The 26,614-nt window shown below is 46.9% G+C and overlaps 2 protein-coding genes across 7 annotated transcripts in view; one reads left to right on the top strand and one right to left on the bottom strand.

Moving 5' to 3' along the window:
* LMBRD2 (LMBR1 domain containing 2) overlaps positions 1-5,804 on the bottom strand; it is a 36,196-nt gene extending 30,392 nt beyond the window's left edge. For all 4 annotated transcript variants that reach the window (XR_010792787.1, XM_066602431.1, XM_066602433.1 and 1 more), the window contains exon 1: positions 5,707-5,804. The gene's annotated coding sequence lies outside the window, so the exon portion shown is untranslated. The remainder of the gene's footprint in view (positions 1-5,706) is intronic.
* A 151-nt stretch (positions 5,805-5,955) lies between these two features.
* Positions 5,956-26,614, top strand: SKP2 (S-phase kinase associated protein 2). Of its 3 annotated transcripts, none has more exons than XM_066602428.1 (10): positions 5,956-6,075; positions 14,084-14,343; positions 14,754-14,865; positions 17,912-18,055; positions 18,834-18,968; positions 21,692-21,790; positions 22,866-22,993; positions 23,099-23,150; positions 24,087-24,191; positions 24,661-26,614. In XM_066602428.1, the coding sequence occupies exons 1-10, from the start codon at positions 5,999-6,001 to the stop codon at positions 24,869-24,871; spliced, it is 1,323 nt and encodes a 440-aa protein (XP_066458525.1). In that variant the 5' UTR covers positions 5,956-5,998; the 3' UTR covers positions 24,872-26,614. The 3 variants fall into 3 exon arrangements, with proteins under 3 accessions (XP_066458525.1, XP_066458527.1, XP_066458526.1); XM_066602430.1 differs by lacking the exon at positions 5,956-6,075 and adding an exon at positions 7,856-7,903; XM_066602429.1 differs by lacking the exon at positions 5,956-6,075 and adding an exon at positions 11,849-11,924.

The raw sequence follows: 26,614 nt of genomic DNA, 5'->3' as shown, positions 1-26,614 counted from the left end.
AAACGGACCAATAAAAAAAAACAACTTTCAACCAGAGATGACAATCTCATTTCACCGAGGACCCTATCAGCATGATGGTTGCCTTTTTTAGGCGCTCACCCACAATAGTGTATTCGTGTTTCACAATGAGAGTATTTTTTATGCGTACAACACGGACGGCTTCACCCCATTGATTCGTATTGGCTGAGTCAGACATGCATTGTTCACGTTTGTTGTAGGGCTCATGTCCCCGGGATCCGCATGGGGCACCTACGAGGATAATTCGGAGCTCAAGCTGCCCATAGGCAGTTCATGGGCGCCTGCAGCTTAATTAAAGCATGCGGGTTTGTTTTCCTTACCATCCGGTCCAGAAAAGAAATCCCAGCATGCTGCGTTTCGCCGCAGGACGACTTCCATTGAAGTCAATGGAAGCAGTAGCGCCGGTGAAGTATTTAAAATGTATTGGACGTCATCATTTGAGGAGGTCGGTTTTCTTACTCCTGCCCTAAGAGGCGACGTACCTGCGGGTAGAGTTATGTCAAGCTTTTAGGCCTCATGCTGACTAGCAAAATTGAATTGCGGATTCCGTGGGTGAAATTTTGCCCATAGGAATATCATTGGCCATCTGCAGTCAATTAAAATGGCATTTTAATCGATTTGCGTTTTTCACGCACGAAAAAAAAAACCAAAACGCAGCATGCTCCATTTCGGTGTGGATTCCACACGGATCGGCCACATTGCCATCTATAGGTGGGGATATCCGCAGGCAAGAAAAAATACCATTTAAAGCAAATCCGCACAGAATCTGCAGGGATTTTATTTTTCTAGTGGACAGGAGAAGACCTATGGCAGTTAATGCAATCCTCCATGCCCCTAGAAGCCATCCTGTTCACATCATTAGATCAGTCCCATAGGGCAGGGGTCCCCAACTCCAGTCCTCAGGGACCACCAACAGGTCATGTTTTCAGGATCTCCTATAGTAAGAACACATGTGGCAATGTCTGAGGCACCGACAATAATTACATCACCTGTGCAATACTGAGGAAATCCTGAAAACATGACCTGTTGGGGGTCCCCGAGGACTGGAGCTGGGGACCCCTGCTATAGGAGATAATAATCATAAAGGAATATAATGCTCCTCATCAGAAGGGGGGCCGCACACTTGTGGTTGCAGAACGGGATGAGAGATTCAGGTATAGGAATACAAACCCTAGCTGTTAGGGGCAAGTGTGATAATTAATCTAGAAACCATCTTCTTACAGATGTTCCTAAACAGCAGAAACTACAAGAGTTTACCAACTTTTTAACCGTTTCTAGTAATAATTTCAAACTAATTAAAAAGTTTTTATCAGCCTCCTCCAGTCTTGTCTCAGGATGCTGGACTGAACGCAGCTCTTGGTGGTCGTGTAGAGGGGTTTATAGGTGTGGAATAAGTAGGGTCAATTCCCTGGCTGTGATTGGCTGGCGCTCCACCCAATCACAGCACTTAGTTACACAGCGCTGACGGCGGGGGAATTTAAAAGCGAGCCAGGGAGAAGTCTGAAGCAGCTTGCCGCACCGTCGGGGACACAGACGCCGGCTGGGGGGCGAGTATTGCGTTTTGGTTTTTTCACCTAGTATATACTCGAGTCAATAAGTTTTACCAGTTTTTTGTGGTATTGGTTGTACCTTGTGGATGTTAAAATCCCTCGTGTCTGAGCATCTGTCGTACATTTCCAGAAATCTGCCGCGGTCATCGGGTGCGACTAGACTTTTTATAGAAAAACACATTCTTGTGACGTTAAATCTGTCCCTTTTTCCCTTGCAGTCGGCGGTGCAGACTGGAGCGGCTGCGGTACGGGCAGGAAGCTTACTGCATTTTGAAATGCGACGCTAGCCGTCCTCGGGGTGCGGGTAGGAGGCATCATGTTTTCGTCAGACATTAGAAGTTAATGTATTAGATATGTAGCAGTGAGGATACAAGCTTAGGTTGTACCGGCATGACTGGGTCAGATTACATTCAGAGGTTAAAGCTTTTCATTGGTCCGTTGGTTCTACTTCTCGGACATTGGCCCCAAGATCTGTCTTGTGTTGGCGTTGCAGCGTTATATGGAGGTCTGCCCGCCCGCTACATTGTTGTTATTGGATGGCATACAGATATGGATGTTATTACACAACCCGAGGAGTTTTCTCTACTTGGCCTTTATCTTTTCCCAAGATTTCTGCAGCTCGCCCCGGCTGGACCGATATCAGCTTCTGGGCCAAACCCTGACTGATGGGAGCCGTTCTTCCTCATCACTGCTTGGTTTCTGGTTTGAGGATTTACCACCGATTCTCGATGGGCTGAGATCTGGGGAGTTCCTGGCAGTGAGAGCCGGAGCCTGGCTGTCAGTAGTCAGCAAACCCCCCGCCTTAATAAGGATGTATCTGCAGGTTTATAGCCCGTTAGTGAGCGCCGTAAAAAGGCGCCTTGGTGGTCAGGGGTTAGACCGCTCTCACACGTGTTCAGATAGACACCGCAGCATTTTACCGTGATTTCGAGCGCCATTTTTGAACATACGGTACGGCGTTTGGCAGCACTTTTTAACGCACCCCATCATTGTGATGGGTGATGAGGTGGGGTACAAAACGCAGCAAAAAAAGGACAGACAGCGTTGGAGTGCAGGTCTGCGAGGCCCCACGGAGCGTTGTACTGCGAGGAGTGTGGCGCTCAGGACACCGCGCTAACCGGGGTAAAAAGCGGCCGGTGTGAGAGCGGTCTTAAAAGGGGTGGTCCTTAGGAAAATCTAGCCGCTTTCTTCCAAAAACAGCACCACCCCTGTCCACAGGTTGTGTGTGGTAATGCAGCTCTGTCTCATTCACTTCAAGGGAGCGGAGCTGCAATACCAGACACAACCCATAGATAAGCGTAGCGCTGTTATTAGAAGAAAGCAGCCATGTTTCCCAACCTCTGATTACCGTATCTCTCCTGACCGGCCCCGTCCCAGTTAGAGATGGTGAATAATACGCCTGGTCACAGGCCGGAGGTTGGTGACTACTACTGAGAAGACCGATGCACATCGCTGCCCAGCGGAAGACCGGTCTCATCCATAAAGACCGGCGCCTGTAGTATCAGAAGCGCCCTCAGCTGTGGTCCCCCGCTTATTCTCTTCTCTCCTCGTGCCATTATGGCCACCACTACACTCCCCACAGCAGTTGTCACCCAGCTTTCCCAGACTCCTGCACGGCAACGATACACAGGGAAACCTACGGTTGTCTGGGGGCTGCGAAGACACCTGGGGTCCACGACCAGCGGGGATGAAGGAGATAAACCTTTGGGGGTCTCCACTGTCGCATCAGGCTCTATTCTAATGGGTGCGTCTCCTGTTCCGTCTGCTTCCGAGATGTAAGGAACCCGCAAGGACGAAGAATCCGTTCACTGGAAGGGGTTAATTCGCACGCGGTTTTATCTCTGTCCGATCGTCTTCTCCAGAAAATTGCAGCACGTCCTTCTGCTGCGCAATTATTTCTTACGGGGGCATCGCAATCACGTGACGCGACTTTGATGCGCGTGAAATACGGTTTTAAAGCGTTTTACCATTGGAACCACGCGCCATTTTTTTCATGCACATGAAAACGGACGCAAACCGTGTGTTACCATCGTAAAAATGCTACAAACACGCATCAAAAACTGTCCGTTTTTCACTAACCTGCATTGCACTCGCCGTGTGAATACGGCCCGCGGCCGCGTGGACGCCTTTGGTCTGCAAGATTTGAGCGTTTAACATGCAGTGAATGGAATCTACTAATTCTGAAGGCTTCATCCACAGGAGCGCACTTTATCACGCGATCGCGGAAAAAAAAATATATGAAGTTCTATTTTCTGGGCTCCGGCAGTGCTGGCGTAAATGTGTGCGACAAACAGAAAGCCTGCGTATTTACGGCGCACGTCAGCGCCAAATCAACGGCCATGTGTACGAAAAAACAAAAAATGCGCCAGGACAGCATAAATGCGCTTACGGCCCTGTGAATGAGCCCTAAAACATACCTACTGCAGAATGAAAACTTCCGTAACTTTCCAACAGACTGCAAGATCTCCGCTACCTGTCAGCGAATGGAAACCCTTGTTTATCTTTAGACACCTGAAGTCATAATACTCCGCACAGCTGAGGGTTTGTTACAATTGTATCTAGTCTACACCATCCCAGGTTACAAATCTCTCCTGTTAACCCTTTCCTTCACTGGATTTTCTATCCCGCGATTAACCCCTTCATTTCCGCACGGTATAATGGTTTTTAAAAAGGCGAATATTAACCCCTTAATGACGCGGGCATTTTTCTTTTTCAATTTTCGTTTTTTCCTCCCCCCTTTAAAAAAATCATAACTCCTTTATTTATCCATCCACGTCGCTGTATGAGGGCTTGTTTTTTGCGGGACGAGTTGTATTTTTCAATGGTGCTATTTAAAGTACCATATAATGTACTGAAAAACTTTTAAAAAATTCTAAGTGGAGTAAAATGAAAAAAAAACGACATTTTGCCATCTTTTAGTGCGTCTTGCTTCTACGGCGCACAAATGGCAACAAAAACGACATGATAACTTTATTCTATGGGTCGGTCCGATTACTACGATGCCAAACTTGTATAGGTTTTTTTTTACTATACTCCTCTTTTTTTTTTTTAAAGACATAAAATGTTTTTCAATTATTTTCTGCGGTCATTTTGTGCGCGCAATAACTTTTTTATTTTTCCGTCGACGTAGTTGAGCAAGGTTTCATTTTTTGCAGGATGTCCTGTAGTTTCTGATAGTACCGTTTTGGAATACATACGACTTTTTGATAGCTTTTTATTGCGTTTTTTCTGGGAGACAGGGTAACTAAAAAAATGCATTTCTGGCGTTCTTCATTTCTTTTTTCGAACGACGTTCACCGTGCGGGAAAAATTATGTGGTACTTTGATAGTTCGGACTTTTACGGACGCGGTGATACCAAATACATATTTTTAATTTATTATTTAGATTTTTTAATAATAGATATGGCAAAAGGGGGGTGATTTAAACTTTTACAACTTTTTTTTTTTTTCAATTAAAAAAAAACTTTATTGATTTTTTTTTTTACTTTACTTTGAAGTCCCCCTGGGGGACTTTAAGATGCGATGCTTTGATCGCTCCTGCAGTATGACGTAATGCTATAGCATTACGTCATATTGCTTTTTGACAGGCAGCCTATGAAGCCACCCCACGGGGACGGCTTGATAGGCAGTCTGCTAAGGCAGCTCTGGGGCCTTTCATTAGGCCCCCGGCTGCCATGACACATGCACGGCTCTCCCGATCTCACCGCGGGGGGGCCGTGCGGGACCCCTGAACATCGTTTGGGGGATTTAAATGCCGCTGTCAGAATTGACAGCGGCATTTAAATGGTTAATAGCCGCGATCGGCCGCGCGGCCGCTCGCGGCTATTGCCCGCGGATGTCAGCTGTTATAAACAGCTGATGCCCGCACTGTATGAAGAGAGGTTGCATCGCAACCTCTCTTCATACATACCCCGACGCTCCATGACGTACCAGGTACGTCATTGGTCGTTAAGGGGTTAAAAACTACCATGAAGCAAAGCCGACCGACTATCCGGAAGTTAGCAGAGAAGTCTGTAAGTAGGCGATCAGCGGGCGTTAACCCCTTCCTCACTGAGTACAATACATTATAACTGCCTAGACAGGCTGCCGGTATTATGACGGCCACACAACATACAGTACGAGGAATGGCGCCCCTCACCTGCTGCACAGACTAGCCGGTACTACACATCCCCGCTCCTCCAGCCTCTCGGCCCAGCTGACTACACCAAACCAGCTCGTTCTCTTACGTCAGTTCCGGTGGACTTCCGCCCTGCAGAGAAGACAGAGCGTCAGTAGAGCGGCACTTCCGGCCAACGCTAGAGGTGCTACAAGGCGGGCGGTCACACATAGCACTTCCGTCTCCGCATCGGCAGCCATCTTGTTGGCGCCCAGTAGGTTTTCAGAGCGCTGTATGGACCCAAGAAAATGCTGTATATTAGGGCAAAGCTATTATGTTTCCTTTTCTGTGCCCTTTTTTGCTGCAGTCTATAAAGTGGTCAGGTGTTGAACAGAAGGCTGAGGCTGCACGGTGAGCTATTGCACGCCATGGGGGAAATTTACGTTTTGGTCTTAGGCCGGCATCGCACAAGTAGAAGCGCATTTGCGCACGCCTGGGTGTTGCGTTTTCGTGGACTGAATTCTGTTTTTTGCCTGTGATTTGGCGTGTTTTACTGTACTTTTTTCAAACGCACCGATTGAGATGGCCAATGGCTTCCAAATGTGTTATTTTTCCAGCAGAATTGCTCAGCGTTTCGCGCATCTCCTTGTGTATCACGTTCGCATTTACACACCCTCCATTAATGTTATGGGGACGCAGAAAGATATAGCATGTTCTATCTTTTTTTTGCACCGCTAAAATACACGCATGTGAGTGAACAAACCCAGTGAAATTTGCGCATTCGCCATTGACTTCTATGGGGACCTTTCGTGCACGTGGCCGAAATGCGCACGCAAATTACAGAATGACGCTATTGAAGTCAGTGGGTTATGGTCCTTCATATTGCACACAGAAATACGGACGGGTCAAGCCGGCCTCGGGGCGTATTCACACGGGCGTATGTTTCATCAGTATTTTGCGAGAGAGAGTATGGGCTATCTTGTTTGCATAGCCAAAATGTGCGCTAAAATACCTGTATGTGAACACACCTGTTGAACTAAATGGGTGCAGGCTAGAGATGAGTGAACGTACTCGTTTAGGGCGATTTCGCAATCGAGAACCGCTTTTTTTGAGTAACTGACTACTCGGGCGAAAAGATCCGGGGGGGCGCCGGGGGCGGTTTGGTGGAGCGGGAGGTAGCAGTGGGGAACAGGGGAGAGCTCTCTCTCTCCCCTCTGCAACCCCCCGCTTGGGGATTTCGATTGCAATCCTGTCCCGTTTTTGGAACAGAAATCAGAATTAAGATGAAATTAAAGGTTTCCACCGTTCACCCAATTGATTTCAATGGGTTTTCCGTTATGTTTGGGGTCTTCTCACAGCACAAATAGTGCAGTCTGCAGTGCTATGTGTTCCGTAAAACCCCCCCACAGAGACCTAACAGAAGCGAACTGAAAGCTGTCCGTTTTTTTGAAAACCAATTGGAATCAATCGGGAGAGAATGTAAACTATTATATCTATTGTGAAGCTGAAACAGATGGGCGCGTTTTTAGCCCTGTTATATGACCGTGAAAATCCCGGCCGCATAATGGGACAGAATGATTTGATTTCAATGGTTTCGTTTCCACTATCGGGATTCCCACGCGATGTTGCTACACGTGAGACAAAGTAGGACTTGCCCTATTTTTCTCGCATGTAGTTAATACTAAGTGTGAGATAGATAGGGAAGCACCTGTCCTCCCATTTTTTTTTCAAATTAGCGCGGAGTTTGAATATTCCAAAAAAAAAACTATTCCGTTCATGCTCTAATACGTTCCGTAGCGGGGAGCGTATTAGCGCATGCCCCATGTGTTTTTGCCCTAATAACGTTTTTCCGTTCCTCTTTTTCTGGTAGGCGGACTGTTACTCCACACTGAGCTCAGCGCAGGCACGTCCACCTCCTCCGACTACATTTTCTCAACCTGCTTTTCTAAACTCTGCCTTCCAATTACTGACGTTTCTCAACTATGTTAAAGGGATACACATACAGAACTTACAGCAGTCATCCGTATACATACTCCCTACAGCTGGGCCATTACAGTTCCCCCCTACTTGAAGGAAGCCGACCCCTGCGCTCTCTAACCTCAGAGAAAAATGGCCAAGATGAAGACTCCTCCCAGCGCACCACTTCCTGCCCCAGGGCTACAACTACTTAGTAAAGAGAGTCTATACTAACTCCGGTGAAGAGCAGGTTGCACCCTTCAACAAACACTAATCCAGACAGGTGAGAACATAGCAGAACTACTACTCCAAACCCCCTTTTGGTTTATTCTGCAGAGCATTAAACCCATTTTAGGCTCCTCCAAAATGGCACTTCTAGTGTTAACTTTTATTTTATGACAGCACACTGTGAGCATAAGGACTGGTCAGTCTACTTTTTTGTGCTGAGCTGTCTTAGCGCAGGCACGGCCACCTCCTCCGACTACATTCTCTCAACCTTTCCTTCTAAACTCCGTCTTCCAACTACTCACGTCTCTTACACAGTTAAAGGGATACACACACAGAACTCACAGCAGGCATACACACACAGGCACACTACAGCTTCAGGCCATTACACTATTACTACTGGGGCCACCAATATAGGAAACACTATTACTACTGGGGCCAATATATGGGATGCTATTACTACTGGGGCCACCGATATAGGGTGTCACTATTACTATACAGGGCCACCAATATAGGGAACACTGTTACTACTGGGGCCAATATAGGGGACGCTTTTACTACTGGGGCCACCAATATAGGGTGTCACTATTACTACACAGGGCCACCAATATAAGGAACACTATTACTACTGGGGCCAATATAGGGAACTCTTTTACTACTGGGGCCACCGATATAGGGTGTCACTATTACTACACAGGGCCACCAATATAAGGTACACTATTACTACTGGGGCCAATATAGGGAACTCTTTTACTACTGGGGCCACCGATATAGGGTGTCACTATTACTACACAGGGCCACCAATATAAGGTACACTATTACTACTGGGGCCACCAATATAGGGTGTCACTATTACTATACAGGGCCACCAATATAAGGAACACTATTACTACTGGGGCCAATATAGGGGACTCTTTTACTACTGGGGCCACCGATATAGGGTGTCACTATTACTATACAGGGCCACCAATATAGGGAACACTGTTACTACTGGGGCCAATATAGGGGACGCTTTTACTACTGGGGCCACCAATATAGGGTGTCACTATTACTACACAGGGCCACCAATATAAGGAACACTATTACTACTGGGGCCAATATAGGGAACTCTTTTACTACTGGGGCCACCGATATAGGGTGTCACTATTACTACACAGGGCCACCAATATAAGGTACACTATTACTACTGGGGCCAATATAGGGGACTCTTTTACTACTGGGGCCACCGATATAGGGTGTCACTATTACTATACAGGGCCACCAATATAGGGAACACTGTTACTACTGGGGCCAATATAGGGGACGCTTTTACTACTGGGGCCACCAATATAGGGTGTCACTATTACTATACAGGGCCACCAATATAGGGTGTCACTATTACTCCATGGGGCAAATTTGCTGTGGAATTTACAGTAGCTGCAGCAGCAAAGTTGATGAGATTTTGAAAATTTGAGGATTCAATTACTAATAGTGCCCTTTCTGTGGTTCCACTTACTAGTGATGCCCCTTCAGTGGCTGTACTTACTTATAATGCCCCTTCTGTGGTTCCACTTACTAGTGGTGCCCCTTCTGTGGCCGTACTTACTAATAATGCTCCTTTTGTGGCCGTACTTACTAATAGTGCTCTTTCTGTGGTTCCACTTACTAATAGTGCCCTTTCTGTGGTTCCACTTACTACCATAGTGGTGCCCCTTCTGTGGCCACACTTACAAATAATGTCCCTTCTGTGGCCCCACTTACTAATAGTGCCCTTTCTGTGGTTCCACTTATTAATGGTGATCTTTCTGAGGCTCCAATTCCTAATAATGCCCCTTTTGAGGCCCACCTAGTAAAAATACCCCCTCTGTACGCCCACTTAGTATTAGTGCTCCTTTGGCCCCACTAAGTTATATAGCGGTCACTGTGGCCCAGCTTAGTAATAGTAATCCCCCCCTTCCCCACTCCAGTTTGTCCCCCAGTAGCAGTAACTTCATATAAGGGACTCGCAGGGACTAGCTGGATGCCGCACTCTGCACACAGCATCACACTCTGCGCACATCATCACACTCTGCACACAGCATCGCACACAGCATCGCACACAGCATCACACTCTGCACACAGCATCGCACACAGCATCACACTCTGCACACAGCATCGCACACAGCATCACACTCTGCACACAGCATCGCACTCTGCACACAGCATCGCACTCTGCACACAGCATCGCACACAGCATCACACTCTGCACACAGCATCGCACTCTGCACACAGCATCGCACACAGCATCACACTCTGCACACAGCATCGCACTCTGCACACAGCATCGCACACAGCATCACACTCTGCACACAGCATCGCACTCTGCACACAGCATCGCACACAGCATCGCACACAGCATCACACTCTGCACACAGCATCGCACACAGCATCACACTCTGCACACAGCATCGCACTCTGCACACAGCATCGCACTCTGCACACAGCATCGCACTCTGCACACAGCATCGCACTCTGCACACAGCATCACACTCTGCACACAGCATCACACTCTGCACACAGCATCACACTCTGCACACAGCATCGCACACAGCATCACACTCTGCACACAGCATCGCACACAGCATCACACTCTGCACACAGCATCGCACTCTGCACACAGCATCGCACACAGCATCGCACTCTGCACACAGCATCGCACACAGCATCACACTCTGCACACAGCATCGCACTCTGCACACAGCATCGCACACAGCATCACACTCTGTACACAGCATCACACTCTGCACACAGCATCACACTCTGCACACAGCATCACACTCTGCGCACATCATCACGCTGCGCACATCATCACGCTGCGCACATCATCACGCTGCGCACAGCATCACACTCTGCACACAGCATCACACTCTGCACACAGCATCACACTCTGCGCACAGCATCACACTCTGCGCACAGCATCACACTCTGCGCACAGCATCACACTCTGCGCACAGCATCACACTCTGCGCACAGCATCACACTCTGCGCACAGCATCACACTCTGCGCACAGCATCACGCTGCGCACAGCATCACGCTGCGCACATCATCACGCTGCGCACATCATCACGCTGCGCACATCATCACGCTGCGCACAGCATCACGCTGCGCACAGCATCACACTCTGCGCACAGCATCACACTCTGCGCACAGCATCACACCCTGCACACAGCATCACATTGTCTGGTTACCACGCTGTGAACCCCCATCATCTCCACAGCGCGGGTTTGTTCTGCACGTGGATTTCATATCCATGGCTGGAAAAGAAGTGATATCTCACTTACAAGCCCTGATTGCACGTCGCGTGTCGCACATTGAAATGAATGGGGAGCGTTTACAACGCTGTCAAAAACCGTTAGAGCGCTGTGCAGACTGTTTTACCGTGTTTTTGAAAGCAGCTCTGCGTTTACAAATGCCGCGTTTTGACTATCGCCTGTGTGAGTGACCTTAGGCCTCCTTCACACGAGCGTACGAGTATTTGCACTCGCAGGAGCGTAGCGTTATTTTTGCAGACGCAGCAGCATATTTTATTGTACTTTTGGTGCACAAATGCGCAGAAAATTTGAGCAGGTTCTATTTTTTAATTTTTTTTTGCATGACTGAAATATGTGCGCAAATTACGGTAATGTGAATGAATTCATTGGCGTGCAAATACGTCCGTGTGAAGTCGGGACGCAAAGTACAACGCTCTGCATACTCCGACAGCCACACATTGAGCATTGTACGTGCGCCCCCCGGTGGCAGACCAAGGCCTCTCATGTAGTACTTATATGTGTTGTCTATGACAACCACAGTTCAGTTTTCATTTTTCCTGCGCAGTTTTGGTGATGAGAGCTGAGCACTGTAGTGGTTGCTAGGGGCAACTGCTGTCAGACTGGGGATCACGCAGGACTACAGGCCACGCCTCTTATTGGAGCACGTGACTGACGCATCACGCGGGCAGCGAGAGTGGATCGCGCGTGCGCAGTGCGCTCTGAATGACGTCACCGCGCCGTTACGTCGCAGAGAAAAGCGACGCGGGAAGTTCAGACGAGGAGCAGGACGGCGCGGCGCTCACGATGAGGTAATACTGATGCCGGCGGGCCAGGCTCATGGCAGTTGTGTTGTGGCGGCTAGGACTATCACCCCCAGCATATACTTGGCTGCAGTCTTGTCCTGGGTCGGGCAGGGGCTTCTGCGGTGAGGAACCATTGTAGTCAGGGGAATATGGCGACGGTTGGTGAGGGGCTGTATGTAATCCTGGGGGTTGGAGGGGCACTGACTGGGTACACTGATGCCAACGACCCCACAATGTCGCCGCTCTGTACGTATGCGGGTTGTGACCGGTGTTCTGGCGTTGCCCTCTGACTTTGTTCTGCCCCGGGGCGCTGAGGGAAGCCGTATCCGTGTTTTCACGTAGGCTGCGCGAACGAGCGAGGGGTCACAAGCGCTTGTACACCAGGGGGCGCCCATCTGCGTTTAACGTATCTGCGCCGGATCTGCTGTGAAGTCCGAGACCAGCGAGCGCCACTTTACCGGAGGCTCCGACATCGCTGAGGCGCGTTCACACGGGCGGGTTTTCGTTCTCTGTTATATGTCGCTTTGGGCGCGTAAAGGCTGGACTCCCACGAACGTGTTCATGGCGTGCGGACTCGCTGCCAATCCCCGCACACTATCTTGTTGTGTAAATTGCGCCAAGATGGTGCATGTCGCAGTTTTTTTTTTTCCTTGCGCTTATTTTTTTTGCGGCTGTGGGATTTTGCTACTGTGTGCGCAAAACCTGCGCTGGTTATTCGCAGGAAGCATACGGTCGCGTGAGCCCGGACGGACACAGATTGCGCTGGTCGCTATTTTATTGGCGTATTGTGACCTGTATTTTTACGCGCCCGTATTACGCCCCTCCGAGCCCACGGGAGCCCTATAGATAAAGAACTGTATATAATGTTTTTTTTACACGTATTCGCTGCGTTTTTCACGGTCGTGCGAACGAGCCCTTAATGAGGTTCGTTTTGGTTCTGGGATCTAATGATCGGACGCTTCCAGTCCGCGAGGGGGGGTCCAAACAGAGGTAGCTGCGCCAATGTGAACGTGCTGAAAGCTATCGTGATTGGCCGCTCCGTGAGAGCTGCCTCCGCTGCGCCGGACCTGGCCTCGTACGTGTTGTGTGTAAGGGCTTCTTTATATGGGTGTATCTGCGTGCGCAATACGCAGAGAATGGAAGCCATGGATTTCAGAGGGGCGTTCACTCTTCCAGATTTTTCGTAGCACGAAATAACCCGCCGCACGCTCTGTTTCTGCACAATTGCGCTCCGCTGCTGCTGCGTGATTCCAATGGAAAACGGACCCATTTGGAACTTGTTAATCATTTCAAGCGGTGCGACTTGTTTGCCGCTCGCAAATGACCGTGTCCTGCGGGTGGAAGAAGGACTATAAAATACATTGATGCGTGCAAAAAAAGCAGTGATCGATCCGTGAAAATGCAGCGCTGGGGCGCGTGCGGATATGCAGTGGTTTACAAGGGGTGTGCCGCTCACAATGAGCTGTTTGGAGAAGCAGCGGCGCTGGGTGAGCGCAGCGTCCTATTCATCACGTGGCCTGAGAGCGGCTCAGTCCCATCCGAGTGAATAGGATTGAGCTGCTATACCAGGCACAGCCACTATGGAGTGGACGGCACTGTGCCTGGTACCTCTTCAAGTAGCTAATCAGTTTGGTTCTCAGGCGTTCCAGAAAATCCCTCTACATTGTCTGAAGCAGTTAGAAGTTCATCGGTGACATAATATAGTTCCTATATGAGGCCGTACTTCAGCGAGGAACGCACAGACAGGAGACTAATCGGAAGGGTTATTCCCATCAGCCGGGTCCTTTACCAATTCCCAAGATTTCAGTCTCAAACTCCTAAGCATGCACTTCCCTGGGATGCTGCACTCCGCTAGCTCCCGGAGTGGTTGTGCATGTGACCATTGCTCTGTTCATTCAGGGGCAGATTCTTCCCATTGAAAACAATGGGGGCCGACCGGCGGCCAGCCGTGTGGCCGACCGGTTCCTCTTCTCACAGGAAGATATACAGGTGATCGGTGAGCATTCTTATGCTTACTGCAAATCAACAAGCCGAGTGCTGTCCGCTCTACATGAGGGTGTACAGATAACTGAGCCGTTAGTTCATCCATAGGCCGGTTGTTTCTTTGGTGTGGCATATCTAGATGGTATTGGTGTCGTGTTATAAACATGCGGCTGTTCTCGCAGGAAACATCTACAGGAGATTCCTTCTTCGGCCATGAATACATCGGGGCTCGGTTCGTGGTCATGGGATGCGAAGAAAGGTTCTGACCTGCTTACTGGAATGGGAGTGACCCCAATGGAGAAGGACCCCCAGGACACGGAGAACACTCCTCAGGACCAAATCATAGAGATGACCCCGCCTCTAAAGCGCCAGAAACTGAAGGAGAAAGATGATGGGTTTTTTATTGCCAGACGTCCCAGGGCACTCAGGTCATCTCAGCCAGGTACCTACCTATATACTGGTACAACGCATGAAATGCCTGCCTGTCGTAGAGGTGGATGCATTACAGTAGACCATCTTGTAGCAGTTGGCGTTTCACGATAGATGAAGAGCACACCTTAGCTGGTGACGATTAGCTCTAGTTTTACAACTCTAGTAGCCAGTAATAGTATTTTAGTAGCCTGGCAACAAGAAATGCCATAGACATCAATAAAAAAACAATCTAAGTTAGATGCCAACGACACCTTTCTGAGCCCGTTGGCTGCTAATCTTTTTTCCTCTTATAGTTCTGCTCTAGAGTCAGTCCTACTTTTTCTTTTTTTTTCTTTCCCCAGTCATCGAATTGTTTTTCTATTAAGTTGATATCATTGCTGCTTGTTGTCATGTGAACTGTTTTTTCTTTCCACCCCACAGGGATATCCTGGCACTCGCTCCCCGATGAGCTGCTGTTGGGCATCTTTTCTTACTTACATTTAACTGACCTCCTGAGAGCATCCCGGGCGTGCAAACGATGGAACAGACTTGCGTAAGTTCCTGAAGTATGAAGGGTATAGAACACCTTAGGAGTCTTAGTAACCCCTTCCTAACACATCTGCTGTATGTGTTTGCTGGAAGAGACAGTATGTAAAAGTGAAACCTTCAAAAATAGTGTTTGTTTTTTTTTCTCTTCCCACATGGCAATTTTTGAAGGTTTTGCAGTGCGGTATGGGCTACATTTAACAGTACCATGGAAAAGAATACTTCCACAAATAAAACAAGTCCTTGTTTGGTTATGTTGATGAAAAGCGTTTTAGCTCTTGGAAGGTGGAGATGGCAGAACATTGTTTGACAGGAAGGGGTTAGAATGTGTTGTCGTCTCTGCACAATCCCTTTGTATATGACCAGTTAGTTTTTCTGCACCATGTGTATACAGCCTAAGTAATTGATGCACCAGCAGAATACATTACGGGTGGACTCACACGGGCATGTTTGTGCATGCAAAACACAGAATAGAACCTATTCATTTCAATGGGTTAGTTCTCACTGTCTTTGCGCACGCAAAAAAGTGCCTTATGTTCTATTGTATTAAAGGCACCATATAAGTGTTTGGGAGGCGCACAAATGCGCACTCAATACCTGCGCAATTTTGTTATATGCTGCAGAATTTAGTGGGCAAAAGAACACATCTGGAATTGGGCTAAACAGCCTCCTAAATTGGGGTGTGTCCTGCGCCTATGTGAAAAAATGCTGCAAGTGCAAAAAGTACCATATGTGCAAAAGTGCATTATTCACGGCACTACCGCGTGTGTTTCTGCGCATACACCCACCTGAGTTCGGCCTAAGGCCGGCATCACGCAGGCGTAGTTGTGCAGGCAAAACGTGCGCATGCTATATGCAGAGAATGGGTTCGTTAACGGGCACGTATTTTTCCTGTGCATATCACAGGCAAAAAGACTGCAGCCAGCTCTATTTTTTTTGTCCGTATCATTGTGGGTCACAGCAAGACCTTGAGTATAGCTGCTGCCAGTAGGAGGCGACACTAAGCAAAGAAAAAGTTTGTCCTTCCTACCAGCTATACAGGGGTCATTATATGGGGTTTCATTTGCACACAGGGAGGGTGTGCAATTACTCCTTATCCCTGCGCTATCCCCTCTTCTCAGTCTGGCCGGGGACCTCTGGGGGTGTGTGGGTAGAGGTGGAATCTCCCCTCTGCCTGCGTGGCTATCCGCAATTGGAGAAACCGCCTCTGGCTGGTAAAGCTCGCAAACAGCTCAAGTAAGGTCAGTCTTCAGACAAGACCTTGTGTATCAGTGCTTGCCCCATGCGCATATCAGGTCGTTTGCCAGCTTCTGGTCCGACTACTCGTATCAGAACCATCCAGTAGATGATGGTCCAGTACTTCATCACTCACACCAGATCGGGGAGTGATGGGCACTACAGGGGAACGGACGGATTCTCATTACCTCTCATCACCTGCAACCATCTTCATCATCTAGATGATCGCTGGCCTAACCAGGTATCATTGGTCCTAGAGGGTGATCTCTTTATTTCAGAAGAGCTGCATTGAGGTGGACTGTCACACGAGCCTGGGGCCTGGTGGGCAAGTGTCTTTGTACACCGTAACTAGCTGGGCTCCCATGTGTACACTTTACCCTCACTGGTAGTAGGAGTAATAGTTGCACAGTCCGTATACAACTAACAGGAGGCACCTTTATAGTATCAAGCCGACCCATTACTCCCTTACATAGAAGTAATTTGGGCTACGACAAGAGTCCAGATCCCCTGTGATTATACAGTATGGTAAGTGGTCCCTTATGTCATGATTTCAGCGACGTAATCGCTACATTGCCCCCTTCCATAGGAGAAGTAATTGTAAGCTGCGTGACTGTATCAGTATTGCACAGGTCCAGGCGATTATGACAACCATCCTTGGTCTCGTGACTCTTTTAGAGGTGGAGTAATAGTAGGACTGTGAGTCTCAGTAGTATCCAAGATTGATCAACGATGGCATTACCACCTTCCATAGGAGGAGTAATTGTAAGCTGTGCAACTCGTATCTCCTTATCGCACAGACCCAGTCAATCTTGACAATCATATGCCCCCTCATTAACCCCCTTGGATGGAAGGAGTAATTGTAGGGCTGGGAGTCTCAGTATCTGCGTGTTTGCCGAACGATGGCTGCCGTCGTTCCCCGCTTTATCCTTCTCTCCCATGTAGGAGTGATAGTAAGATGTCTAATTGTCTATCTCTGTATTGCATTGCTGAACGATAGCTGTTATCATCCTCCATATTGCTCTCTTCTATGGTAGGAGTAATGGTAAGATGAGAGATCCGCCAACTCTCATAATATGGGTACCACACAAGTCTGGTCACTCATGATCACTATCCTCTATATGGTTAATCTCTCTTACGAGAACTAATGGTAGGACCGTGAACCTCAGATCCCGTTAACTTCTCTTCCTGACTCCATCTTCCATCACGTTCCACCTTCTATAGGAGGAGGAATTTTGGTGACGCACGACTGTGTCTCTCATGCTGCGGTCTAGCACGTGTCCAATCTTCATTGGCAACGATGCTCCCTCATTGCCCGCCTTTGCAGGAGAAGTAATGGTAGACCAGAGGGGCTCAATCCTCCCATGGCCAGGACTTGGAAAGCATCTGCCTTGTGCGTCCATGGTATGGGGGACTGATGGGAGGTCTAATGGTGTGAAATTTGACATGGAAAATCAGCACTAAATCTGTGTGAATACCCTCTTGGGGAATAAGGTTAAATAGATGTATAGCCCCTAATTAACCAGAGTTGCTCCGGCTGTGGGTGATCCAGCACATCAATACATTACGTTGCTGGCCCATTGACCCAGTAAGCATGGTTTAATGCTGCTCATTCCCTGCGGTGTATAAACGAGTTGTCAGCAGTTGTTTACCCCAGCAATAACAGCTGATCACCGGGGAGAGGGAAAAACGGGCTTTAATTGCTATATTCAATTTAAATGATAGTGAAGGCATGTGACACGTGAACACGTTGGGGGGGTAAATTGTCCCATTGCTTCTCCAGACTGATTTCTAGTAAACCTTTTATCATTCATTTTTAGATGTGACGAATCATTATGGCACGGCGTGGATTTCACAGGCAAACATCTGGCAAATGGTGTGATTGGAAGGTTGCTGTCCCTAGGTGTCGTTGCCCTGCGCTGTCCGAGGTCCTGCATCGGAGAACCATTATTCAAGCAAATCAGGTGAGACCTTAACAAATCATACTGTCGCTTGATGCTGAGGTCGGGCTTCATGGCAGTATAGTCAGAATAGTATTTTTGTACTGTATATTGTGCAAACTCTTTATTTTATTTTTATTTTTTGTGATGTGATCCTTCAGTTCTGCTGAATTGATGATATGGTAGCTGCAGACTGTTAATAGATTTGGCAGGAATAAAGGTACATGATTGAGAATTTAATGAGAAATCAATTGGATATATATGTCACCTGCATCCCTTTCTATTTGAAGATATGACCTAGTTCCAAGATGGCGGTTTTAAAAAAAATGGCAACCATGCTTGACAATGCTACCTACAGAATGGCATTCCCAACCATTGTTTTCCATTTAGTCAGGGGTCTCCGTACCTTCTAGACCACCGTGTTAGGTCAGCTTCCATAATATACAGTAGCCTATCCTGTCTCATTGGAATCTTAGCTGGTTAATTACACTAGGCAACGCAATTTTTGTGTCTAAGAAAAGTTTATTTGTTCCTGTTAGCTTATTGTAGATTATAATGAAAAATAGCTTTCATTTAAAAAAAAAGTTAGCTTCTTGTGATCTTGAGCTTGCACTGTACATATAATCTTAGTCAGCAATGGGACAGTTTTGGCTTAATAACTTAACCATTTGTTTGTTATCCAAATGTGAAAATGCCACGGATTTCCTGGACACACACAAATATTTTTTTTGTTGCTTAGTGTTATCTGTCTGTTCATTGCTGGAAACGCATAAAGTGACATGGCAAATTTTCTTTTCTGCAGACCTCTGCGCCTTCATCATGCAGATCTCTCTAATTGTACAGTAAGCAAAGACACCCTGCAGAGCATCATCTCCTGCTGCCATAACCTGCACAACCTGAGCCTGGAAGGGCTGGAGCTCTCTGATGCCATTATGTGGTAAGAGGCTTCTATATCATTATAGGGAAACGTGTGAAGATGCTGCAGATCTTTCCATCCAGAAGTACAGATAGAAAATCCACAGCATCGTAGAGCAACAGCAGTGGATGAACCAATCTCAACCACATTATGGGGAAAATGTACATGAAAAGCAACCAGCGGTGTGAATTTTAAATGAACTGCATGTCTATTCTATCTGTGGATCTTTGTACTGAGTTTCACTCCTTTCAGTGTAGTGGGGAGAAATTTGCTGTGAAGGCGCAGTAAAATCAGCATGTAATGCATGCAGACTCTGCAGCAAAATCTGTTATGTCAGGATGTATCAACATGGAATTTCCCGTGGGAATTCTGACTTTTAGAGAAAAAAAGTAAAACTCTGTGGCTTTCTGCCATGGTTTTCAGCGCTAATCGACACAGAAGTTGCCCTGTCAATAGCAAAATCAACGTACGGAATTACAATGCGGAGACGTGAATTCCCTCATTGGAATTTTGCACACAGATTTTAACCATTGACGGTAAATTCCACATGCTGGTCCTAAACAAAGCATAAATGTGTTTCACAGAAAAGTTAGCTTGTAATATTGTACGGTGATGCATTTAGTAGTCCAGATGAAATGCTCCAGCCTCGTAAATTTCAGTACTAATGAGGGGATGTAAACAAAAATGTTTGACTAATAGATCTCAATGGTTTTTGTAAAAGATCCATGCGCTTGTTGCAGAAATCCTTCCAATTGTCTGAATAGGAGTGTTTTGACAGCAAACACGTGGATTTTTGCCATGCTATTTAGATAAATAGGACTGTAACAAATCTGCTTTCTGAATATCCCCTTACGGCCCCCTGCACACCCGTGCCCGCCTGCATAGGATTGCATTACAAAACGCAATCCTATGCACACAGACGCGATTTTGTCTGCGTGAAACCATGCGCGGAAAACAAATCGCAGCATGTTCTATTCCTGTGCGGGTCTCACAGAGGCTCGCACAGAAATGTCAGTAGTGACGGACCGTCTCCGCTCCAGGCATGCGCCGGCAGCTGGCACCCAGCGCAGAGCGGAGACTCTGGGAGCGGGTGAGCTGCAGGTGTCTGCAGGGGCACGGGTCTGCATCCCGGTGCGAGAAATTTCACAGCGGGATCCGACCCGGCTGTCTGCAGGCGGCCTATGGCAGGGGAAAAAAAACAAGTAACGTGCATCAGTGACAAAAAATAATTTGTCCCAGATAGAAATGTCAGATTGCTGCAAAACTCTGCATGCGGTTATGTCTCAGGCAGATATGTATATGACTAGCACTGTGGTTTGATGACACACTAGAGGCTTTAAAAGTGTTTCCCTGTTGCCCTATAAAAAGACTCTAAGGATACTTCTGTGTAGTGGACTTCTTGCTGATGACTAGAGATGCCACTACAATACACTTGAAGACGCTCTGCCCAGTTAACAGACAGAGAAGTGCATCACTGGAATGAGAGAAGCAGGATCATCGTTTCGATGAATTGCCTGCCGTCTACGCCGTGTTGGGATCAGTGGTTAGGTGCTGGGATCAGTGGTTAGGTGCTGGGATCAGTGGTTAGGTGCTGGGATCAGTGGTTAGGTGCTGGGATCAGTGGTTAGGTGCTGGGATCAGTGGTTAGGTGCTGGGATCAGTGGTTAGGTGCTGGGATCAGTGGTTAGGTGCGGGCACACACAATGAGCAGGCTCCTGACAGCCCAGACAGATGTCCAGCAGAGAATTGTTTGATCCATTGACTATCACAAGTAAATCCAACAGTTATGTTGTCCACCATCCAGATACAAATGGTACCAACACTACAGAATCTGGGTTTAGTTTGGGTGCTGACGACGGCCGCATTCGTGTCTGGAGACCTCGTGGTTAGCGCCGCAATCCTGCCTTTGCTGTGGAGTGGCACACTGCCCCCTGCTGGTGTGATGGTCTGGAGGGCATTGCTTACAACAGTCGGTTCCCCCTAGTAGTGGTACAAGGGACAATGACAGCTCAGCGATATGTTCAGGACATCTTGCAGCCACGTGTGTTCCTCTCATGGCGGCTTCCAAGAGGCAGCAGGATAATTAGTCTGTATTGGTTCATTTTTGGTTAAGGGTTGATTTTATTGCTGTTTTTGTAATGATTCTGAAATGGATTAAAAAAAAACCAAACCAGTATGCTTCATGTTTGTGTCGTTCACATGCGTATTTGTTCCAAATTTTATCAATTCAACCCATTGACTGCTATGGGCAGTCCCCATATAGAGCCATTGAAACGCACTCGCAGGAGTATGCATGTAATGGAATGTTATATGCCTCTGTAAGGCGCAAGTGTGCATGTAAGGCCTTGGTGTAGGTAAGGCGCAGGATAAATGTCATGCAGAGGTAGAAGACAACATTCACTTTTGTGTTCAGGCTTCTGTTATTGGAGCAGGAAAATATAATCCCTGCTCAAATGGATCCATCCCATGACCGAATCAAATGGCCTGAAACCGATCCCATTGACTATAATGGGGTCTGTCTGCTTCCGTTACGCTTTCTGACACTCTGTATGGGATTTTATGCTGGATATCTGAATGAAGCCTTTGACAAAGATGTAAATCTGTCCTCTTATTCTGTAGCGTGTCCCCACCCCAATATGGACAGCTGCTGCAGCCATAAGTCAGGCCCCCATAGTGTGTTCATAAGTACAGGAATTTGTAGAGAAAGATGACATGTTTTGATCAGTCTCTTGTGTCCTTTCCAGCGCAATTGCTCAGAATATAGATCTGGAACGTTTGAACCTTGGAGGTTGCTCGGGCTTGTCTCCAGAATCACTCACACAGATGCTAAAAAGCTGCGCCAGGTAAGACCTGTTGCTAAAGTATCCTGTGAGATCAGGAGCTGGGCTGACCTCCGAATGAAGACCATAACCATCACTAACATAGTAGTACAAGCACTGTGCAGCCTTGTGTGAGGATCTACAGTGCCGGGAACAGACGCTGTTTATTGTTTGTGCAGGTTAGAAAAGCAGTCCTGTGATTATCCTAGAAGCTTTAACAGGCTGTGATAAGGCCACAGAGTTCGCTGCCTGTATAAACACTCGGCTTCTTTCTTTTAAAGGTGTATTTCCATGCTGTAAAGTGATGGCATATCCTAGCAACATGCTATCACTATATGATCAGTGGAGTCTGTCCTCGGAACCCCACCGATCTTGGGAATGAAGGGGCTACAGTGTTGCTAAGCATTGTCTTTCCCCACGGAGCAGAGCCCCAGCCACCTGCTTTGAAACGCAGCGCAGTTGCAGTACATTTCCGTCCCAGTGAGTTGTACCGTACTGAAGTTCCCCGCACAGCCGGTGACTGGGCGCTGTTTTGCAAGGAATATCGTAGTACTATGCTATCACTGTATAAGAAGTGAAGACCCTGCCATTATCTTTTGAGCCCCATAAACTGTTACGGGGCTCTAAACAATGAAAAGGGAGTCTGTGGAGGAGTTTCATACTCACTAGGCGCCCGTTCAGTGCTGCTCCCGTGAAGTTGGTGCGCACCAGCAGCCTGACTCTTCCTGCGTTTGCCCCAATTTTGTGGGGACACAGAGCTGGAATGTGGGACCTGGTGAGTACGAACTGCAGCTCCATGCGTTAGCTTATGGGGCTCAAAGGTGATGAGGGGTTCCTTTTTTAACAAAAATGGTCAATAATTTTACTATGTACCAGTAGAAGCATAGTCATAGATGGTTTGCAGTCACAGATTTTACCCACTACATAGAAAAAGTATTTCTGGAGTTTCTGTTCTTCTCCTGGAAATGTGTGTGAACAAACAGACGACTAGGTGTAACTATGCTCTGGCAGGGACAGCATAGAGTAGAGGAGTGAGGAATCCCCATAGCGTCATGAGAGGTCAGGGCACAATGCTGTAACCTCTTCTGCTTGTTTTCAGCCTGCTGGAATTGAACTTGTCCTGGTGTGATTTCACAGCGGACCATGTGAAGAGTGCAGTGGAGAACTTCCCTAGAAGCCTAACACAGCTGAATTTCAGTGGATACAGACAGAATCTGGAGATAGTTGGTATATATAACAGGACATTCATTCTTATAGTCACTACACAGGTGTCTGTAAAGACCACATGACCTGCTGATGGGTTGTTTCACTATGGCACAATTTGCTTTGCAGATGTCGAGACGTTGGTTCAGAGGTGTCCTGATCTTATCTACCTCGATTTGAGGTCAGTATCTCATTCTGTAAATGTGACCACCCAAAATGTAGAATTGCAACTCCGAGAGCTTTATGGACATAACCATAGTATGTTTGTCACTTTCTCACTTATGGGTGAGAGGGGTGAAGGTGCTAGGACCCCTGCCATTACTAAGAATGCAGGTCCCAAAGGTCCATGCATGAAGCCAGCAGTGGTCAGGCATGCTCACCTCACTCAATTTCTGACAGTCCCATAGACACAAATCAAGCACTTGAACTTGGTGGTCTCCAACAGCCCTATTGAAATGATTGGAGTGGCATTGCACATGCTCAACCTCCTGGGATCTGTAGGGGTCCCAGTTTTTGGACCCCCACTGAACAGAAAGTTGTCCCCTATCCTGTGGGCAATGAACATCCCCTTTAAGTCCCTGGGGATTGAGTATCCCCACCTAGTATGTAGTGGTTAAAGTAATGTCTTAATGGCAATTCCTGTTTTTTTTGTTGTTTTTTTTTAAGCCACAAGAGCATGGGTCAATAATAAACCATTTAGCTCATGGGAATCTGCTTTGATCAAAATGGGAATAGTAAGAGGATAACCGCTTTTGACGTGTTGGCCATCGGTATCCTGTCATCTGTCCTGCACAGTGGTCTTAAATTATCCCCTTACCTTTTATTGGCACATGTTGATGTTAATTGTAGTGTTGGCCCTCTGGGTAATCGTACTGCACATGTTTTATATTGTGGATGTTCATCCCAACGCCCCTAACAATAGGTTTCTATAAATGTACTTGACTTTTTTGATAAGTAAATTCTCAATTTAGCACTTTTAAGTGGTCATGCATGTAAAAACACAGCTGTGCCACAGCAGGGGTTAATAACAGTGCGCTTCCACACCGTATACACCCGACTAGTCTCTGTGACCTATCCAGCTTGCCGAATGTGTCTAATCAATGTCTCCTGTCCACAGTGATAGCGTGATGCTCACAGCTGACTGCTTGCCGGCCTTTCATCAGCTCCGACTCCAGCACCTCGGTCTCAGTCGCTGCTATCAGATCACTCCTGCTGCTTTGCTGTAAGAACGTAGTTATTTAACCCCATATTATATCATAGGGGTCTGTAGTATTCATTAAAGTACAATATAGATCAATTTTACTGTGTATTCCATATAGTTATGGTAAGATTGCATGAAACAAATTATGGCACAAGATCAATAGAGAATAGAGCTGTTATCTGGGAATAATCTCAAATCTGGCAAGTGACCATCTTTACTATTAAGCTTATTGACATGTATCTGTGTGTTGAGCATGATGCCACTAGGCCTAGGGACACTTGGGAATAATGGCATCAATAACTCAGCGATGACCCTAGGGAACATATAATGGCTGCACTACCGCCTACATGGCTATCTATGTATATGCTATTCCTTACCTGCCCTGTAAGGCTCAGAAAAAAACCCTTTTAAACATCTCCTAAAGAATACTGTAATTCTTATAGAAGGAATTGAAGTCTTTTTTTTTTTTTTTTTTCTCCCCTTTTTCTAGTGATTTGGGAAAACTTTTGCATTTGAAGACCCTCGGTGTGTTTGGCATAGTGACGGACAATTCCTTACAGCTGTTGAAAGAGTCACTCCCGCATATAAAAATAAATACCTCTTACTTCAGCACCATCGCCAGGCCCACCACAGGAAACAAGAAGAATCGGGACATATGGGGCATAAAGTGCAAGTTGTCACTAAATCGCATAGACTTGTAAGGCCGCCGTGCCAGAAATCCATAAACTTGAATTCTCCCAGGACCTGGAACTGTAGGAATTACATGCAACGTAGCTGTTAATGATTGGAGATCACATGGTCCCAGTGTGAAGATATTCCAGAAGGGGACACTGCTTGATGTACCTGTCTAGCCCTCACCAACATGGCTCATGGCTACATCTTAGCCGGCCACACACACATGTTTTCAGTGTTTAAACTCTTTTAAAAGGCATGAATGTCAATCATCTTCATGACGTTTATTACATTGTGTTGTACATATGTTTTTACTGCCATTTTTTTAAAGTCCCATATAAAATAGAACCCTATGGAAAAAATGTCATACCCGGAGCATGTGCAATTGACAGACAAAAAAGCTGCAAACCACCCAAAAAAAAAAATTTGTGTGCAAACTTTTTAATAATTACCTAGAAACTTTAAGGAAACACTGGGCTGCAATGTTTTTACAAAAAAATGCCACAAGCACCCTAGATGTGTGAATCCAGACTCAGGCTGACTTTTACAGTGTTTTTGAGATGTTTGACAATGTTTCTTTAAAGTCTGTTTAAATATAAGACTGCCGGATAGAAAGCGTTTCGGTTTGTGGCTTTTTTTTAACACAACATACAATGGCTGAATTTTAGACTTTTTGGACGCATCATTTTATTGTTGCATTTATGTCTTTTTAGGCCCGTCTAGGATTTGGTACAAGGATTCTGTCATCGGGTTAGTGAACCTGGGCCAGGTATCCACAGCACCTCAGGGATGTCTTATGAAACGCTGCAGCGTTTCAGAATCAACACACCTTGGTGCTGAGCTCCAAGTCCCGGGCTGCCTGTTGCTGCTCGCTGTATGCAGGGTGGCAGCTACTCTCCCTGCTTTTTGTATAGGGAGAGAGCTGTCCCTGCATAATGTGGGCAGAGAGGCTGGTGTGGCGCCTCTGTGATTCGGCTCCGAGTGAGACTTCAAAGTGTGTTTATTCTGCAACATTTCAGGATAAACCTCCCTGGGCGCTCTGTGTAGACCTGTCCCAGGGTCATGGTGCTTGTGGTTTGGGCATAAACCTGATGACCGTTTCCCTTATGGATTTGTATGAATGGACTTGTTAAAGGCATTGTACCAAGTTATAACGTTATCTTCTAATCGCAGAATAACTAACTATGATCACTGGGACCCCACCGGTCCTGAGAATGGAGCTGAAGATGCACATGCGTGTGCCACTGTTCTTTTCATTGCAATGGTAGTATTTGAACCTGAGTGCCAGTTCTTGGCAATCTCTGACGCTTCTACTGAAGTGAATGGAGCCACGGTGTGCATCTGCGGTTTCAGCTCGTCATATGGGGAGCTTTAGGACCCTTGTTTTCAGGTGGGGTCACAGTGGTCAGACTCCTACCAATCATAGTTACCCTACATAGGAAATAACTTTATAACTTGGCAATGCCAAGTTATAAGAGAAATATGCTGATATGGGGCAGTTTAATCACTGGGCTTATGCCAGTTTACTCCTACATGGAGGCAGTACACCGCCCCTCCCTCCTCCACACACCCTTTTTCTTTTCTCTCCTCTTCTCCATCCCTTCCAACATTTGATTACTAATAAGATAACTTGTTTTGTAAGTGAAACACTGTATGATCATACTAGGGCGTTCACGGTGCTGATGTGTCACACCTTAGTTTGTAGTGTCCCCCACATACACACTGCCTTTAATAAGCATTTTCTCATAATAAAGTCCTTGTCTTCTGTGTAA

This window comes from Eleutherodactylus coqui, chromosome 5 (assembly GCF_035609145.1).
Source record: "Eleutherodactylus coqui strain aEleCoq1 chromosome 5, aEleCoq1.hap1, whole genome shotgun sequence".
Classification (NCBI taxonomy): Eukaryota; Metazoa; Chordata; class Amphibia; order Anura; family Eleutherodactylidae; genus Eleutherodactylus; species Eleutherodactylus coqui.
This window is presented reverse-complemented; position numbering and strand designations above follow the sequence as displayed.

Bases quoted from the DNA above. Each gene is read 5' to 3' on its own strand.
- SKP2 (XM_066602428.1), top strand. From the start codon at position 5,999: ATGTTTCCTTTTCTGTGCCCTTTTTTGCTGCAGTCTATAAAGTGGTCA. The intron at 18,056-18,833 runs GTGAGACCTTAA...TCTTTTCTGCAG, and splicing joins CCATTATTCAAGCAAATCAG to ACCTCTGCGCCTTCATCATG. The intron at 18,969-21,691 runs GTAAGAGGCTTC...TGTCCTTTCCAG, and splicing joins CTCTCTGATGCCATTATGTG to CGCAATTGCTCAGAATATAG.